The sequence below is a fragment of the Corythoichthys intestinalis genome, chromosome 8, assembly GCF_030265065.1.
Source record: "Corythoichthys intestinalis isolate RoL2023-P3 chromosome 8, ASM3026506v1, whole genome shotgun sequence".
Lineage (NCBI taxonomy): Eukaryota > Metazoa > Chordata > Actinopteri > Syngnathiformes > Syngnathidae > Corythoichthys > Corythoichthys intestinalis.
Genome location: NC_080402.1, coordinates 5,947,323 through 5,965,964, shown reverse-complemented (window position 1 = coordinate 5,965,964; position 18,642 = coordinate 5,947,323). Strand labels below are relative to the sequence as shown.

At 38.0% G+C, this 18,642-nt stretch overlaps 1 protein-coding gene across 3 annotated transcripts; it reads left to right on the top strand.

Moving 5' to 3' along the window:
* Window positions 1–1,750: 1,750 nt before the first annotated feature.
* On the top strand, window positions 1,751–10,163 carry foxe1 (forkhead box E1). 3 transcript variants are annotated; one of them, XM_057843934.1, is made up of 4 exons: window positions 1,759–1,786; window positions 7,534–7,647; window positions 7,713–7,808; window positions 7,897–10,163. In XM_057843934.1, the coding sequence occupies exon 4, from the start codon at window positions 7,920–7,922 to the stop codon at window positions 8,955–8,957; it is 1,038 nt and encodes a 345-aa protein (XP_057699917.1). In that variant the 5' UTR covers window positions 1,759–1,786; window positions 7,534–7,647; window positions 7,713–7,808; window positions 7,897–7,919; the 3' UTR covers window positions 8,958–10,163. The 3 variants fall into 3 exon arrangements, with proteins under 3 accessions (XP_057699918.1, XP_057699917.1, XP_057699915.1); XM_057843935.1 differs by lacking the exon at window positions 7,534–7,647 and having other exon boundaries at window positions 1,751–1,786; XM_057843932.1 differs by lacking the exons at window positions 1,759–1,786; window positions 7,534–7,647 and having other exon boundaries at window positions 7,674–7,808.
* The last annotated feature ends 8,479 nt before the right edge of the window (window positions 10,164–18,642 follow it).

The following is an 18,642-nucleotide window of genomic DNA, read 5'->3' as shown; positions in this document are numbered from 1 at the left end:
TCTTTCTATCCATGGATCGCTTTAACAGAATGTTAATAATGTTAATGCCATCTTGTTGATTTATTGTTATAATAAACAAATAGTCCTTATGTACTGTATGTTGAATGTATATATCCATCTTGTGTCTTATCTTTCCATTCCAACAATAATTTACAGAAAAATATGGCATATTTTATAGATGGTTTGAATTGCGATTAATTACGATTAATTCATTTTTAAGCTGTAATTAACTCGATTAAAAATTTTAATTGTTTGACAGCCCTAATTATATTATATTATTCATTCATTTTCCATGCCGCCTTTCCTCACGAGGGTCGTATTATATTATATTATATTATATTATATTATATTATATTATATTATATTATATTATATTATATTATATTATATTATAATTTTTATTTTATCTACTTTTGTTCCGTGAAGAATCCAGAAAGGGTTATTTGATTGCGACTTTCTGAAAAACAAGAAATTTTTACATTTAGGCACTCCTGCAATCGTCACACTTTTTCCTGTTATAAACTGATCCCTCATCAGAGAAGGGAAAAGTTATCTGGCCCTCACAGGAAAAAGTTTGGAGACCCCTGGTATATAACCTGCTTTGACCATAATATGTAGAAAGAACAAAAATGCCGATGACCATATCTGCTGTTTCCGTTGAATTATCAAATATAAAACCATTCAGTCAATTTTTTTTCTGTTGAATGCTTATCCAAACAAGATGAATAAATATTATCAAGCTTCAAAACGTTTCGTTGAGCATGTTTAATTGTCAATGGGACATCCGTATTCCAAATTTTGACAAAACAATTTGTTTTGTTTTTTTGTTGTTGTCTTTTTGGTTCCAAAATTGATCGTAGTTTGTCAGTGACAGTTTGTCAGTGAAGAAAACAACCATCCATTGATATTAACTGACCATAGGCAACATTGCAATGCAGTGAATCTCCAGTGCCGACGCCGCCCCGAGCCTAACTGAACCTTTCATCGTCGGCAAACCCGGCGCTCATTTGCGGCGTTGAGAGGTGGGAGTGTTTCAGGCAGTCTTCTGTGCTGTTTGCGCAAGGGATTAGAGCAGTGAAACCCATCCAAATAGCTGCGCTCAGCAAGTATGTTCACACGCACCTGAAAACAAAATGAACCATAGTGAACCTTCTTCTGTTCCTTTTCTTAAAATGATACTGTACAATCGAAAAACTGATCGCATGAGAAGGATTTTGCAAACTGAAAAATGATAAATTGCAAGGTACAGCATGTTACGGAGCCCCTATGTACAGTACATCGACACAAATAAAATTAGTTGAAGCAATCTGGTGCACACCAGAAAGTATCTGGCAAACATTAGCATTATATAGCATTTGAGCTAGCAGACTTTTACTATGCAAATTAGCCAATTGTTGTAAACATTAGCATTATATAGCATTTAAGCTAGCAGACTTTTGCTGTGCTAGGGTGACCAAACGTCCTTTTTTGCCCAGACATGTCCTCTTATTACGTGCTCTCCGGAGGGTCCGGCCGGGTTTCATAAATTCATGAAAATGTCCGGTTTTTATGATTTTTCACGGGACCAATTTGAAGAGAATCCCTCCGGCCGCTAGGAGGCAGCGCCTGCCTGCGTTGATGTGGCTCCGACTAGTAAGGGCAGGAGAAGGAGTACATCTTCTTGTTTTTTGTTGGCAGTTTACCCTTTGTTTCATGTGGAATTACCACCATCTAACGACGGTTGACAGTTTGGCAAGAAATCAGACTACAGCAAGGAGTTTTAAGACGTGGCTCCATACACTTTTCTGTAGGTTTCTCTCCTGTTAATGTTGATCACGTGTGTTGAATATTGGGTTATATGTGTAAACAGAGATGCAGTATATTGTATTAGTCTTGTATTAATTGTTCTGTGTTCGTGTATTTGGTTGAATGTTACTATTATATTTTAAGTAGGAGCGACTGCCCAGTTGAGAGTTTTTTTACGATAAATACGCATATAATGGCAACTGTTGACTTCTGTATTTTTCTGTTCTGATTTGTACTGGCGTAATCTGGAAAATCCTGTTTGGTGTCGCATTGTTGCGTTGCCGATGATTGTAAACTTTTATAGCAAAGTTTGATTTTGCCTCGCCCCGTACTCTCTAACAGGGTAGCTATCAGTGCGCTCAGCCGCGCTAGGCATTATGGGCAATGTAGTTTTGAACTGCTGCGTCTGGAAATGTGCTGGTGGAATAGCTTGTCAGTTTATTTCGGTTATTGTTTGCGTACAATCTAGAACACTGAATGAGAATAAAAATTGAGTGGGAATAACAATTTGTCGACGACAATTGTCGTGGTAGTAATTTATAAAAATGTTGAGTTGGCACATAGCCTACTGTGTGTGCGTACTGAATGGACTACATTTCCATGGGTCTGCATTTTTTATATATATATATATATATATATATATATATATATATATATATATATATATATATATATATATATATATATTACATACATATATACATATATATTTGGCCTGTCAAAATTATCGCGTTAACGGGCGGTAATAAATTTTTTAAATTAATCACGTTAAAATATTTGACGCAATTAACGCACATGCCCCGCTCAGACAGATTTAAATGACAGTACAGTGAAATGCCCACTTGTTAATTGTGTTTTATGGAGTTTTGCCGCCCTCTGCTGGGGCTTGGGTGCGACTGATTTTATAGGCTACAGCACCCATGAGCATTGTGTAAGTAATTATTGACATCAACAATGGCGGGCTACTGGTTTATTTTTTGATTGAAAATTTTAGATTTTATTACAACAAAAACATTAAGAGGGGTTTTAATATAAAATTTCTACAACTTGTACTAACATTTTCTTTTAAGAACTACAAGTCTTTCTATCCATGGATCGCTTTAACACAATGTTAATAATGTTAATGCCATCTTGTTGATTTATTGTTATAATAAACAAATAATGTCCTTATGTACCGTATGTTGAATGTATAATTCCATCTTGTGTCTTATCTTTCCATTCCAACAATAATTTACAGAAAAATATGGCATATTTTATAGATGGTTTGAATTGCGATTAATTGCGATTAATTACGATTAATTAATTTTTAAGCTGTAATTAACGCGATTAAAAATTTTAATTGTTTGACAACCCTAATATATATATACAATACATAATATATATACATATATATATATATATATATATATATATTTTTTTTTTTTTTTAATCATTATTTGTTGTTTTTTTATAATAAAACTGATTTTTTTCAACCAGACGGAGGAGGCACACTTTAAATATATTAAAGTTATATAGGCATCTTTGAGTGGACTTCGAGTAAAATTCAAGTATCTCGAGGCCGGGCCGAGTGTCCACTATTTTGGAAATCAAAATATGCTCACCCTATGCTATGCAAGTTGTCAATTGCAATTATTGGCTAACTTGCATCGAAAAAATCAGCTAGTTTAAATCAAGCTATACAATTGCAACAATGCAACAATTGGCTAACGTGTATAGTAAAAGTTCGGTAGTTTAAATACTATATAATGCTAATGGTTACAACAATTGGCTAACTTGCATAAATGCTATATAAAGCTAATGTATCCAACATTTGGGTAATTTGGATCGCAAAAGTCTGCTAGCTCAAATGCTATATAATGCTAATCCAACAATTGGCTAACTTGCATAACAAAAGTCCGGTTGCTTAAATGCTATATAATGCTAAAGGTTACAACAATTGGCTAACCTACATAAATGCTATATAATGGTAATGTTTACAACAATTGGCTAACTTGTATAGCAAAAGTCTGCTAGCTCAAATGCTATGTAATGCTAATCCAACAATTGGCTAACTTGCATACCAAAGGTCCGGTTGATTAAATGCTATATAATGCTAATAGTTACAACAATTGGCTAACTTGCATAAATGTATGATGCTAATGTTTACAACAATTGGCTAACTTGCATAGCAAACGTCTGTTAGCTTAAATGCTATATAATGCTAATATTACCAGGTAGTTTCTGGTGCGCACTAGAAACAAGATTGCTTAAATTTCTTTTATTTCTGTCGATGTCCCTTAGGGCAGGGATCTCCAAACCGGTCTTCGAGGGCCACTATGGGTCCTGGGTTTTGTTCATACCGATCAAGTACAGACTTTTTAACCAATGTGGTTTGTACTAAAACAAGCAGCACCTGACTGCAATCAACTGATTACACTTACAAAACACCAGGTTGGTGAAAAGGTCTGGACTTGATTGGTATGAACAAAAACCAGGACCCACAACGGCCCTATTTGGAATAGTTTGGAGACCACTGCCTTAGGGGATCCGAAGTATCTCATGTAAAAATGTCAGTCAGAGCACACGCTAAAAGGAACTTGGTCCACAATACGTTGGCAGCCTGAATTTTGCATACTGAAATCACAGGTTGGCAAAAAAAAAAAAAAAAGCATTTCCATCCCTGAAAAGCAGCTGCCTGCTTTAAGCAAACAAGGAAAACCGCATATAACAACAACAGTTGCTAAAGATCTCCTCCGGGCTTCCCAACAATGTCGACTGTTTTTGTCAATAAACTGAGGTTGACTTCTGAGGGGGAATTTGCGTAGCAAGAGGATTTCAAGCTGCGAGCGGCGACAAATTCGAACCATGCTTTGGCCAATATGAGTCAGAGAATGCCAAAATGTCTGATCTCCAGATCAGTTTTGGGGCAAAGGTTTGATACGTTTCATGGTATAACACAGGGGTCTGCAACCCGTGGTTCTGGAACCGCATGCGGCTCCAGAACCACGTGGCGATGTTGCTCAGTCTAATATTGAATAAATTATTATTTCTTTCGAATTTATTCTGGCGCTTGCAAAGAAGTTTAGCTTCCTTTTAGTAGGCAGGTTAGAACAGGCTCACTGTTTTGTGTGTTTGTTAACAACACTCAAGTATGAATTCACCAACTATGTAAAGTTACGGTTACCATTCGGAAGGTGTACTCTACCCCCAGTCTTTGCACCATTCACAAGAGCAAAGACTTGTAGGTACACGTTCCGAACAAAAATCATGACCTCACATAGTTCACTCATGCAGCTTATGGATTCCCAAACTATGTAGAGTCAGGGTTAGCACTCAGATGTTACATATATATGTATTTATATATACATGTATGTATACATATATACACCTTAATTTTCGCACTATAAGGCGCACCTGACTATAAGCTGGCACCCACCAAATTTGGCACGAAAACGGCATTTGTTTATAGATCAGCCACACTGGACTATAAGCCGCTGCTGTCCTTACCATTCACTGTATTATGGGATATTTACACCAAAAGATATTAACTGGTAGCACTTTATTTGACAGCGGCATCGTATGACTGTCATAGGACCAAATGAACCACAATGAAGCTTTGAGCCAATTGGCCGCGAAGCTTTATTGCTTCAAGAAGCTTCATTTGGCCATCTCTGCTCCCATGGGGAGACAGTCAACCTCTGCTGCAACCTGCTGTAAACACTGTTGTTTTCCGACATGCCTCCTAGCATGCATTGCAGGAGTAACCTCATAAAACCACAGAAATGAAAAAAAAAAAACTAGTGTAACAAATGCATTAGGCTACTGCGTTACACTTACTATGACAAGGCATACATGAGAAACTAATTTTCATTCAAAATTGTATTTTAAAGTAACATACTGTACATGGACACAATAAGTTCAAAAGACATTTTGCACAGTGAAATGGACTATATTTCCGTGCTGTCCGTGGAATAAATAAATAATAGTATAGTAGTAATCATAGTTAGTAGATTGTTTTCCTCTTGGAGATGCCTGTTTAGTGCCAGGCAAGTTGTTTTTAGCATGGGGTTTTGACAGTTGCTGTCGTATTTTCTGAATCAAAGCACCGTTCCGCCGCATTCCGGTGCCGAATCTCTCACCAGAACGGCGTTCCGGACTGTTGCGGCCCACTTTCACCCCTGCCTTTAACTTTATCCCAAGCTTTTTGTCAAACCGCAGACAAAAAAAATACAAGTAGAGTAGAGTAGAGTAGAGTAGAGTAGAGTAGAGTAGAGTAGAGTAGTCTGAGAGTAGTATACGGTAGTCATAGAGTAGAGTAGAGTAGTCTGAGAGTAGAATACGGTAGTCGTAGAGTAGGGTAGTCGTAGAGTAGAGCAGAGCAGAGCAGAACAGAGCAGAGCAGAGCAGAGTAGAGTAGAGTAAGGCAGGGTAGTCTGAGAGTAGAGTAGGGCAGTTGTAGAGTTTTTTGTCAAACCGCAGACAAAAAAATACAAGTAGAGTAGAGTGGAAAAGAGTAAAGTAGCGTAGAGTAGAGTAAGGTAGGGTAGTCTGAGAGAAGTATACGGTAGTCATAGAGTAGAGTAGAGTAGAGTAGTCTGAGAGGAGAATACGGTAGTCGTAGAGTAAGGTAGTCGTAGAGTAGAGTAGAGCAGAGCAGAGCAGAACAGAGCAGAGCAGAGTAGAGTAGAGTAAGGCAGGGTAGTCTGAGAGTAGAGTAGGGCAGTTGTAGAGTTTATTGTCAAACCGCAGACAAAAAAATACAAGTAGAGTAGAGTAGAGTGGAAAAGAGTAAAGTAGCGTAGAGTAGAGTAAGGTAGGGTAGTCTGAGAGTAGTATACGGTAGTCGTAGAGTAGAGTAGAGTAGAGTAGAGTAGAGTAGAGTAGAGTAGAGTAGAGTAGAGTAGAGTAGAGTAGGGTAGTCGTAGAGTTTTTTGTCAAACCGCAGACAAAAAATATGAGTAGAGTAGAGTAGAGTAGAGTAGAGCAGAGCAGAGCAGAGCAGAGCAGAGCAGAGCAGAGCAGAGCAGAGTAGAGTAGGGTAGGGTAGGGTAGGGTAGGGTAGGGTAGGGTAGAGCAGAGTAGTCTGCGCCTGAGAGTAGTCTGAGCCTGAGAGTAGAGCAGCGTAGAGTAAAGTAAGGTAGGGTAGTCTGAGAGTAGAGTAGAGTAGAGTAGAGTAGAGTAGAGTAGAGTAGAGTAGAGTAGAGTAGAGTAGAGTAGAGTAGAGTAGAGTAGAGTAGAGTAGAGTAGAGTAGAGTAGAGTAGAGTAGAGTAGAGTAGAGTAGAGTAGAGTACAGTTCGACTCAATTACTCTATGGCTTTGTCCCATCTGCCATCCCAGCACTCAATAACCTCCTACAATAAAGAACAACTGCTAAAGGAACCAAACCCCACGAGTTTCACATGTGCTGATCACTTCAGAATTAAGATTTCAAATTCAATACGGCTATATCTAAGCTAGCAAGCTAATGTCTAAGCAAATTCCGGTTCAAATTTCTTCACATTTGATGGCATGTTTTTTTTTTAAACATCTCACGGTCTGTTATACATCTTCATATCAAGTGCGAGTCAACCTTCAACTGAGCAAACCAGTTTCTGCTACAATCAGATGGAGGGCTAACAATTGAAAGAAATGGAATAAAGCAAGGGTGTCAAACTCATTTTGTTTTGCAGGATACATTTAGGCATTTAGTAAGACATATTTCTCTTCACTGTTCGCAAACATTACCTACAATAGAAATTCCGTCACAAGTCACTGGCTGTCATTTCCAGATAACGCATACATCATTTGTTGATGTAGAAGTGTCTATCAGCGCGCAGGGAGACAAAAGCAAAGAGGCATGCGAGGAGAATGCGATGCTGCCTCGGGGGGGTGTGGCCCTTCAGGTACTCACGCTGGAGGTAATCCCTCCCAAGCGGCACCTGGTGAGTCACTCTCAAACACTCCACAGACGCCAGCTGACCTCGCAAGTCACGGTTGGGAACCAGCACGCAAACGCCAGGATCCCGACCGCCTCGGGAAGAAGCGCTGGATCCGGACACAGACGGTGAGTCGCTGTCAAGAGACAACAAGATTGAACGTTGGAATCTCAGGGGCGAATCTACCGTTTCACCTCGTGATTTGTCCCTGTGTAGGTCTTCCTGAGGAGCCAAAGAGAATGCCGGTGGTCAAAGTGGAGAAAGACCCTCCGGCGGACGCGTCCTCCGCATGCCCCGACCCTCCGGAAGAGCAGCCCAGAGGCCGACGCAGGAAAAGACCCCTGCAGCGTGGCAAGCCGCCCTACAGCTACATCGCCCTTATCTCCATGGCTATCGCCAACTCCCCGGACCGTAAACTGACACTAGGCGGCATCTACAAGTTCATCACCGAGCGCTTCCCGTTCTACCGCGACAACTCCAAAAAGTGGCAGAACTCCATCCGCCACAACCTGACCCTCAACGACTGCTTCATCAAGATCCCTCGGGAACCAGGGCGCCCGGGTAAGGGCAACTACTGGGCTTTGGACCCCAACGCCGAGGACATGTTCGAGAGCGGTAGTTTTCTCCGGCGCAGGAAACGCTTCAAGCGCTGCGACCTGAGCACCTACGCTTCTTACGCGCACGACAATCCGGTTTTCGCGCCGGTCCAGATCGCACGATCGTACTCCAACGCCGCATACCCCAATGTCACCGTTAGTCCATCCTACGGGCAGCAGCTGAGCTCGTCATACTACCCTTCCCCGTCGCCGCCCGGGTTCGGCCCGGGTCAGACTCGCAATTTCAGTATCAACAATCTGATCGGAGCACCGGACGGGATGCCGCAGCCCGGCCGCAACTTCACCCCTGAAGGGATCACCAACGGGTCCAGCCCCTGCACCCTGGGGCCTCCATGCTTCCAGAGCCAGGGGTGCGGCGGGACCGTCCCACCTCGTTCCACCGCCTCCGTGCACCCGGGTTTCCCCTACTCCACACCGAATACCCACCCCCACCTACACCACCACCACGCCGCGCCCCAGGGCCCTTATGGACAAGGCCAAAGCCAAGTGTACGCTGCATCCAGTCGCCTAGTCTCCTCAGGGGAGACAGCAGACCACTACGACAGAGTCTCACCAGTCCAACTAGGGTCTTTCTCGCAATACAACAGCACCAACGCAGGGGGTTACTTGCGACATCAGCCATATACCGGGAACATGGACAGGTTTGTGTCTGCTATCTGACAGTTGATGTCGCACATTGTAAAGCTACTACTTGAAAGACAGTTCTTTTCTTCAGCCTTTTCACACTAGAATTCAGGGGTGTCCAAACATACCACTCTGTTTTTTTTTCAAGTTTTATTTACTACCATTGGAGTCAAACATCTGTGTTTGCCGGGAAAGCTAGCTATTACATCATGGAGGAAGATATCGGGTGTAAATAACCAGTTTTATGACGGCACAATAGCAATTCTTTTGACAACAATACAATATTTGCCGATATTACCAAGTCTGATTCGATCTAAGGGCCGTCAATCGATTGAATTTTTATTTGCATTTCACCAAAAGCAATAAAAAAATTCAAGGCAATTTTAATGTGTTTGACATTTTTGTTGAAAACTTTGGGACATTTGAATGACTTTTAAAAAATAATTTTGCATTTCAGCGAATTCTATTCAATTGTCTTAACATATTTATATATCGATCCAGATGGATAAACTTAAATGATAACATTAGTTTTTCGGTCCTACTTGTGCTTAGGTGTCAAACTCAAGGCCCGTGGGCCAGCTCTGGCCCACCAGACCATTTGTTGTGGCCCACAAAAGCAAATAATGTCTTAAATTTAGGGGTGTCAAACGATTAAAATTTTTAATCGAGTTAATTACAGCTTAAAAATTAATTGATTGTAATTAATCGCAATTCAAACCATCTATAAAATATGCCATATTTTTCTGTAAATTATTGTTGGAATGGAAGGATAAGACACAAGATGGATATATACATTCAACATACGGTACATGAGTACTGTATTTTTTTATTATAACAATAAATCAACAAGATGGCATTAACATTATTAACATTCTGTTAAAGCGATCCATGGATAGAAAAACTTGTAGTTCGTAAAAGATAAATGTTAGTAAAAATTAGAGAAATTTTAAATTAAAACCCCTCTTAATGTTTTCATTTTATTAAAATTTGTAAAATTTTCAATCAAAAAATAAACTAGTAGCTCGCCATTGTTGATGTCATTACACAATGCTCACTCCCCAAACCCATAAAATCATTTGGACCCAAGCGCCAGCAGAGGGCGCCAAACAACAAAAAACAAGTAACAAGCGGACATTACACTGCTGTCATTTTAATCTGAGTGGGGCATGTGCGTTAATTGCGTCAAATATTTTAACGTGATTAATTTTAAAAAAATGAATTACCGCCTGTTAACGCGATAATTTTGACAGCCCTAATTTTTTTCTTTCATTATTTATTTATTTTTTTGGGGGGGGGGGGGGGGGGTCAAACTTCTTAAACGACTGAAATGCAAAGAAAACTTTTTTTAGCACAGTTATTTCTACAACAAATACAAAAACTGATTTTCATTCAATATTTTTTCAATGATTTGCAAAATAAAAGTTAACAAAAAGAGCAATAACCCCAACTTCCATCTCCTAATTTTTATTTTCCCTCATTTCCTCACATACTAAATGCCAAATCTCAATTTTAACTACTTAAGAACATAGGATGTATATTAAAATTGAAGTTAATGTGAACATTTACTTTTTTTTTTTTTTTTTTTTTATAATAATAAAGATATAAGTAACATATAAAGATGTCCCGATCACGTCATTTTCAAATTATCAGAATCGGCCAAATATCGGACATGCCCTTTTTTTATATATATATATATATATTTTTTTTTTTAAATTTAAATTGTTTTCCAATTGCATATAACGTTACAGACAAAATGTCTTACACTCATCCAGAGTAGTTTTGGCTTAAAGTAGGGCTATCAAATTTATTGCGTCAACGGCGGTAATTATTTTTTCTTAATTAATCACGTTAAATAATTAACGCATGCACTGCACGACCCACTCACGCATTGTCGCGTTCAATCTATAAAGGCGCCGTTTTACCAATATATAGAGCTATACGCAGCGTATAATGAGTAGAGAGAATTTTGACAGCTTTTGGAGCCTTTTTTTATTTGGCTAAAGCCTTTCATTCCCTCTCTCAGCAATTAAATTAACGTGGGAGGCAATGTGGGGAAGAACAGTAGTAGTTGATCATTTTCTTAACAACCTATGTTCATTCCCAACGCAGAGAAGATATATCAATTGGTGCCCCTACGCACAGTCATGGTTGCACTTCCCATCATGCATTTGGGCAGAACAGTTAAATGGCTACAGTATCATTTATTGAAAGCTCAACAAATACACTAGATGGCAATATTTAGTCACAATATACAAAGTCATATTTCTCCTTTAAGAATTACAAGTCTTTCTATCCGTGGATCCCTCTCACAGAAAGAATGTTAATAATGTAAATGCCATCTTGAGGATTTATTGTCATAATAAACAAATACAGTACTTATGTACTGTATGTTGAATGTATATATTTGACCGAGTTTTATTCGTTTTTTTCCTAATGCATTGCCAAAATGTATATGATCGGGAAAAATTATCGGGAATGATTGGAATAGAATCGGGAGCAAAAAAACATGATCGGAACAACCCTAATAGTAATCAATATTTTGCATTTCATCCAATTTAATTCAATTGTGCTTAACAAATTTATATATCGATCCAGATAAATAAACTTAAATGATAACATTAGTTTTGCGTTCCTACTAGTGTCAAACTCCAGGCCCGGGGGCCAGATGTGGCCTCACCAGAACGTTTGTTTTGGACCATAGAAGCAAATAATGTCTTAAATTTAGGGCTGTCAAACGATTAAAAATTTTAATCGAGTTAATTACAGCTTAAAAATTAATTAATCGTAATTAATCGCAATTAATCGCAATTCAAACCATCTATAAAATATGCCATATTTTTCTGTAAATTATATATATATTCTGTAAAATAAATTGTTGGAATGGAAAGATAAAACACAAGATGGATATATACATTCAACATATGGTACATCAGGACTGTAGCGGGCATTTCACTCTACTGTCATTTAAATCTGTCTATGCTGTCCTCACTCCGAAGCGTCTACTTTTTCCAAAGCTAGACAGCTAGTGAACGACGCCTTTATAATTAGACTTCTTCCTTTTTCATCTGATTTATTAATAAAATGGCCTCAAACCATTGTCCTCTTTAGACCGTCGTAAAACTACAAAATAAAAGTACACAAGCATTGCATTAGCAACAACGTTAGCTTAGCACGCTATACAGGTTCACTAAACATAAACAAAAAGCGTCTCATACAAAAAATATAACATTTCACTTACTAACATAATATGTACATTCTTTACAACAACCATACTTACGGACAAATCTTGTCCAAGGATCATATAAGCACAACATTATCAGCCCGAGACGTCGTGGAGCCATAATGAACTGGCAAGAAAATAATAAACCATGTCGCAAAGCGACCACAAGAGTTCGCTGTTGGACAGCAAAAAAAGCCTTGCTGTAAAACTTACCAAAAGGCAGAATACTTTCTGAGCGGGACGTGTGCGTTAATTGCGTCAAATATTTTAACGTGATTAATTTAAAAAATTAATTACCGCGCGTTAACGCGATAATTTTGACAGCCCTACTTAAATTATAACATTAGTTTTGCGGTCCTACCTGTGCTGTGCGGAGTTAAACACCAGGCCCGTGGGCCAGATCTGGCCTGCCACACCATTTTTTTGTGGCCCACAAGAGCAAATAATGTGTGCGTTTCCTCACTAAAATTCCAGAGTTACAGTGCCTTGCAAAACTATTCGGCCCCCTTGAACCTTGCAACCTTTTGCCACATTTCAGGCTTCAAACATAAAGATATAACATTTTAATTTTTTGTCAAGAATCAACTACAAGTGGGACACAATCGTGAAGTGGAACAAAATTTATTGGATAATTTAAACTTTTTTAACAAATAAAAACTGAAAAATGGGGCGTGCAATATTATTCGGCCCCCTTGCGTTAATACTTTGTAGCGCCACCTTTTGCTCCAATTACAGCTGCAAGTCGTTTGGGGTATGTTTCTATCAGTTTTGCACATCGAGAGACTGACATTCTTGCCCATTCTTCCTTCCAAAACAGCTCGAGCTCAGTGAGGTTGGATGGAGAGTGTTTGTGAACAGCAGTCTTCAGCTCTTTCCACAGATTCTCGATTGGATTCAGGTCTGGACTTTGACTTGGCCATTCTAACACCTGGATACGTTTATTTTTGAACCATTCCATTGTAGATTTGGCTTTATGTTTTGGATCATTGTCCTGTTGGAAGATAAATCTCCGTCCCAGTCTCAGGTCTTGTGCAGATACCAACAGGTTTTCTTCCAGAATGTTCCTGTATTTGGCTGCATCCATCTTTCCGTCAATTTTAACCATCTTCCCTGTCCCTGCTGAAGAAAAGCAGGCCCAAACCATGATGCTGCCACCACCATGTTTGACAGTGGGGATGGTGTGTTCAGGGTGATGAGCTGTGTTGCTTTTATGCCAAACATATCGTTTTGCATTGTGGCCAAAAAGTTCAATTTTGGTTTCATCTGACCAGAGCACCTTCTTCCACATGTTTGGTGTGTCTCCCAGGTGGCTTGTGGCAAACTTTAAACGAGACTTTTTATGGATATCTTTGAGAAATGGCTTTCTTCTTGCCACACTTCCATAAAAGCCAGATTTGTGCAGTGTACGACTGATTGTTGTCCTATGGACAGACTCTCCCTCCTCAGCTGTAGATCTCTGCAGTTCATCCAGAGTGATCATGGGCCTCTTGGCTGCATCTCTGATCAGTTTTCTCCTTGTTTGAGAAGAAAGTTTGGAAGGACGGCCGGGTCTTGGTAGATTTGCAGTGGTCTGATGCTCCTTCCATTTCAATATGATGGCTTGCACAGTGCTCCTTGAGATTTTTAAAGCTTGGGAAATCTTTTTGTATCCAAATCCGGCTTTAAACTTCTCCACAACAGTATCTCGGACCTGCCTGGTGTGTTCCTTGGTTTTCATAATGCTCTCTGCACTTTAAACAGAACCCTGAGACTATCACAGAGCAGGTGCATTTATACGGAGACTTGATTACACACAGGTGGATTCTATTTATCATCATCGGTCATTTAGGACAACATTGGATCATTCAGAGATCCTCACTGAACTTCTGGAGTGAGTTTGCTGCACTGAAAGTAAAGGGGCCGAATAATATTGCACGCCCCACTTTTCAGTTTTTTATTTGTTAAAAAAGTTTAAATTATCCAATAAATGTTGTTCCACTTCACGATTGTGTCCCACTTGTTGTTGATTCTTGACAAAAAAATTAAATTTCATATCTTCATGTTTGAAGCCTGAAATGTGGCGAAAGGTTGCAAGATTCAAGGGGGCCGAATACTTTTGCAAGGCACTGTATATCTTGTCACATTTAAAAAAAAGCTTTTATTTTGTTATTGATCTGCCTTTTTTAATCTTTATAGGGCAAGTAACTATTTACGTCATGAAATAAAGACATTAGATTTTGAGTCATGTAGGCTACAACATTAGCATTTAGTATAAAAGTGTGACCTACATGACCAAGAATATCATATTCTTATACGTTTGTGGACACAAGGTTTCAATAATAATTATTATAAATAATTATTTTTTATTTTTTTATTTTTTTTTTTTACAATTTTAAACGAAGGAAACATTTTCTAACAAAGCAAAATGAATTCAGTTAAAGTTTTGGTCGAATTTAGCAACGCCGGAGGAAAAAAGCGGTAGTGTTTTGCCTGTTGGAAGACTGCATTTCCCATAAGGACAAGTGCACACCCGAACTGTATCGTAATATCATCAATTAATTAAAATTCAATCCCCAGATCAGATGACCGCATCTGTACAGTAGATGCATTAAAAAAAACATTTCTGTTTTCAGCAGCTGTGTGAAGGATGAAAAGTAATAAGGTAATGAATCCAGTTGTGGCTAAACAATAGCATATGACGGTTTGTAACTTTTTTGTCACTGTTGCTCTGCCATCTTTGCAGAATTCGCGCTAAAGCGTACGCATCGACTTCCATCTTTGTAATGAATGGGAATTAGTATTTTTATTTTTTTTATTTTTTTTTTGGTGGCAAGGTTCCTGCCACCCTCCTCAAAGTGAATTAGTGCCATTGAAAGCAATATAGACCTCAAGATGTCAAAGAGGTGTCATTCAACTAGTTGTCAGTCGACATATCATAACAACTGTTGAATGAAAATATTTTATAAAGGTGGAAAAGTTAGCTAGTGGTGCTTTAAAATGCATAAAAACAGAACTACTCACTGATTATGGCTTCCAATAACACTCAAAATTTCATCTCATTCATAGGCTCATTGACTGCTATTCAGATGTCCAACTCATTTAAAACTGGGAGGACTCGAATGAACGCGCTCATTTCTAAATGCCATTGACGGCGCTAGACGTCCAATCCATTTCGACTGGGAGGGGAGAAAAAAATGGTGATTTTCACATTAAGAGGTGATAAATTTTGTGTTAAACAGTAATGAGTTTTGCATTAAAAAGTAGGTTTCATGCTAAAAAGTGTTTGTTGTTAAAAGGTGATAGGCTTCATGTTAAAATATGATGTTTCGAGTTTAAATGTTTAACATTTGACCCCGTAAATTATTTTCAAATTCTGTATATAACTTTTATGTCCCGGAATTTTTTTTTTTCCCAAATTGTGTGATTTGGTCAAAAATTGAAGGACTACATACACTTTGAAACTTTTTTTAGTTTCCCATTAAAAATGAATGGGCAAGTTTTTGTCAAATTTCCAGGAAAGCGTATATTTTTTTCCCAAAAATTCTCTCCGTGACTTTTATGCCCCTCGCTGTCCCGGAATTTTTGATACCCAAATTGTTTGATTTGGTCAAAAATTGAAGGACTAGATACATTTTGAAACTATTTTTTTCTCATTAAAAATGAATGGGCAAGTTTTTGTCAAATTTCCGGGGAACCGTAAATTTTTTCCAAATTCTGTATACAACTTTTATGCCCCTCACCGTCCCGGAATTTTTGATTATTAAATTATATAATTTGGTAAAAAATTGTAGGACTACATACATTTTGAAATTAAAAAAAAAAAAAAAATCGGAAAATTGCCGTTTGCGGCGCAACGGAAAAGTTTTCGGAGCCGTTTGAAAAATTCCCTTCATCGCGCAAAAATTCCGGACGTGTCAATACTTGACGGTGCTGGTTCGGGCTGCGCGGCACACTGAAGAAATCCCATTCAAAAAAAAAAAAAAAAAAAACAGAATAACACTATCTTGGTCTTTGAAAAAAGACCCAGATAAATATAGTTTCAAAATAAAAGGTGTAGTTTAACTAAATGGTTTTGACATTGAGTGCCGTCAATGGCAGCCAATGAGTCAAATGAGTGGTAGTTACCAGAAGTATGGCTGTTTCTTTTAAAAAACAACAGTATATCCCTGATTTTCAACACCATTTTGCGATAATTTGGACACCCCCGTCAGCCACTTGTCTTTCCCACTAAACTTGGACACACTTGTACGTCATACCCGCACATTGACAGACGCGTCTGCGCATTCCTGAGGACAAAGACGGCCGTGATTCACCACTTTGACCTGACAAGCCATTTTCCACGTTGGTCATAGTGAACGCCACGCAGACAATGTCCTCTTCACGGCATGCGAGCGTAAATAACGCCTTGATGGACACGCTTTTAATTCTGTTTAACCCTTAAGAGACCCGGTAAATAAGACTAAGTTTGTCAACAACTGCAAACATTCAATTTTTTCAAGGTTGTTGTTTTTTTTTGTTGCTTTGTAATGTGTTTATTTAAAGGTACAGAATGTGCAAAGGTAATTGAACTGATTTAGCTTGTTTGTTTAATTGTTTCACCTGTAATCCAGAAGGCTTATTTGCTGTAGTTGACATTTTTGCTTGTAAAAACAGAACAGTTTTGTTGTTTTGAATCCACCTTTGCGGGTTAATAGCCTATAATCTAACGCTGATTGAAACACGCGGTTAGCATATCAGCTACGTGCTTGAATGTACCGTCAAAATCATAGGTTAAAATACTTGTTTCAGTTTACGTTAAAGAGCAAAGTAAATAAAATGACATTGACATTTCGGCATCTAGTTTCCAAACACTCAAGAGTGTAGGTTTGCATAGGAAAATAACTAGGTGTGTCAAATGATTAAAATTTTTATTCGAGTTAATTACAGCTTAAAAATTAATTAATCGTAATTAATCGCAATCCATCCCATCTATAAAATATGCCATATTTTTCTGTAAATTATGGTTGGAATGGAAAGATAAGACACAAGACGGTACATAAGTACTGGATTTGTTTATTATAACAATAAATCAACAAGATGGCATTAACATTATTAACATTCTGTTAAAGCGATCCATGGATAGAAAGACTTGAAGTTCTTAAAAGATAAATGTTAGTACAAGTTATAGAAATTTTATATTAAAACCCCTCTTAATGTTTTCCTTTTAATAAAATTTGTACAATTTTCAATCAAAAAATAAACTAGTAGCCCGCCATTGTTGATGTCAATAATTACTAACACAATGCTCATGGGTGCTGAAGCCTATAAAATCAGTCGCACCCAAGCGCCAGTGGAGGGCGACAAAACTCCAAAAAACACAATTAACGAGATGACATTTCACTGTCATTTTAATCTGTTTGAGCGGGGCATGTGCGTTAATTTGCGTCAAATATTTTAACGTGATTAATTAAAAAAATTAATTACCGCCCGTTAACGCGATAATTTTGACAGCCCTAAAATTTACATGTATTTTATTTTTTGTCTTTCTTTTTTTTATTGACTATTTTATCTATTTATTATTTAATCATGTATTTATAATTAAAGTAAATAAAGAATTGAACAAAGAAGCATTATTCACATTCAAAATAAGGTGGTAAATCCCACAAATTATGGTAAAAGGTAACTTTTTAGGATATTCAAATTGTCCCCACCAACTTTTAAGCAACCTTATTTGAATTATATAATGAGTTCCATTAACTAGGTAATTTAGATTGTCTACACATGCTGTATGTATATTGTCCAACATGCCTCCTAGCATGCATTGCAGCGCTGCAGATGTAAATAATAATAAAAACTCATGTTCTGTGCTAGTTATTTCTTCAGTTGCTGTTCCAGTTGTTTCATTAATTGCTAGTTATGGTATTTGATAACACTTTATTTGACAGTGGCGCTATAAAACTGTGATTAGACAATCATAACTATGACATGACACTGTCATGAGCATTAATGAATGCTTAAACACATGTCATTTAGTGTTATCCGGCACATTGCCTCACTTTTGAATGGATGTAAAAGATCCAAGCTGAACATAAATGGAGTTAGTGACATAATTTTACGAATGACACTTAATGGCATCCGTCTTAAGCATTCAGTAATGACCATGATAGTGTCATAATTATGACAGTCTTACGACGCAGCTGTGAAATAAAATGTTACCTATTAACCCAAATAAATAATCAAATAAACCATACTGGACTATAAGCCGTAGGATTCACAATGAAGGAAAAAAGTAGTGGCTTATAGTCCAAAAATTACAGTAGAGGTTTTTTTTTTCCGGCCAGCAACAGCAGCCACTGTAAGTAATGTAAAAAGACGTCAATGTTGTGGAGGTTGGGAACACACCACTAATTTTGCTACTGAAAGTCCGACCTGCATCAGAGTTAGCATAACTTTAAATTGTGCAACTTGCACATTTTTTGGCTGGTGTGACTTATACTCAGGTGCTTTTTATTATAGTCGTAAAATTACAGTATGTTGTAATTT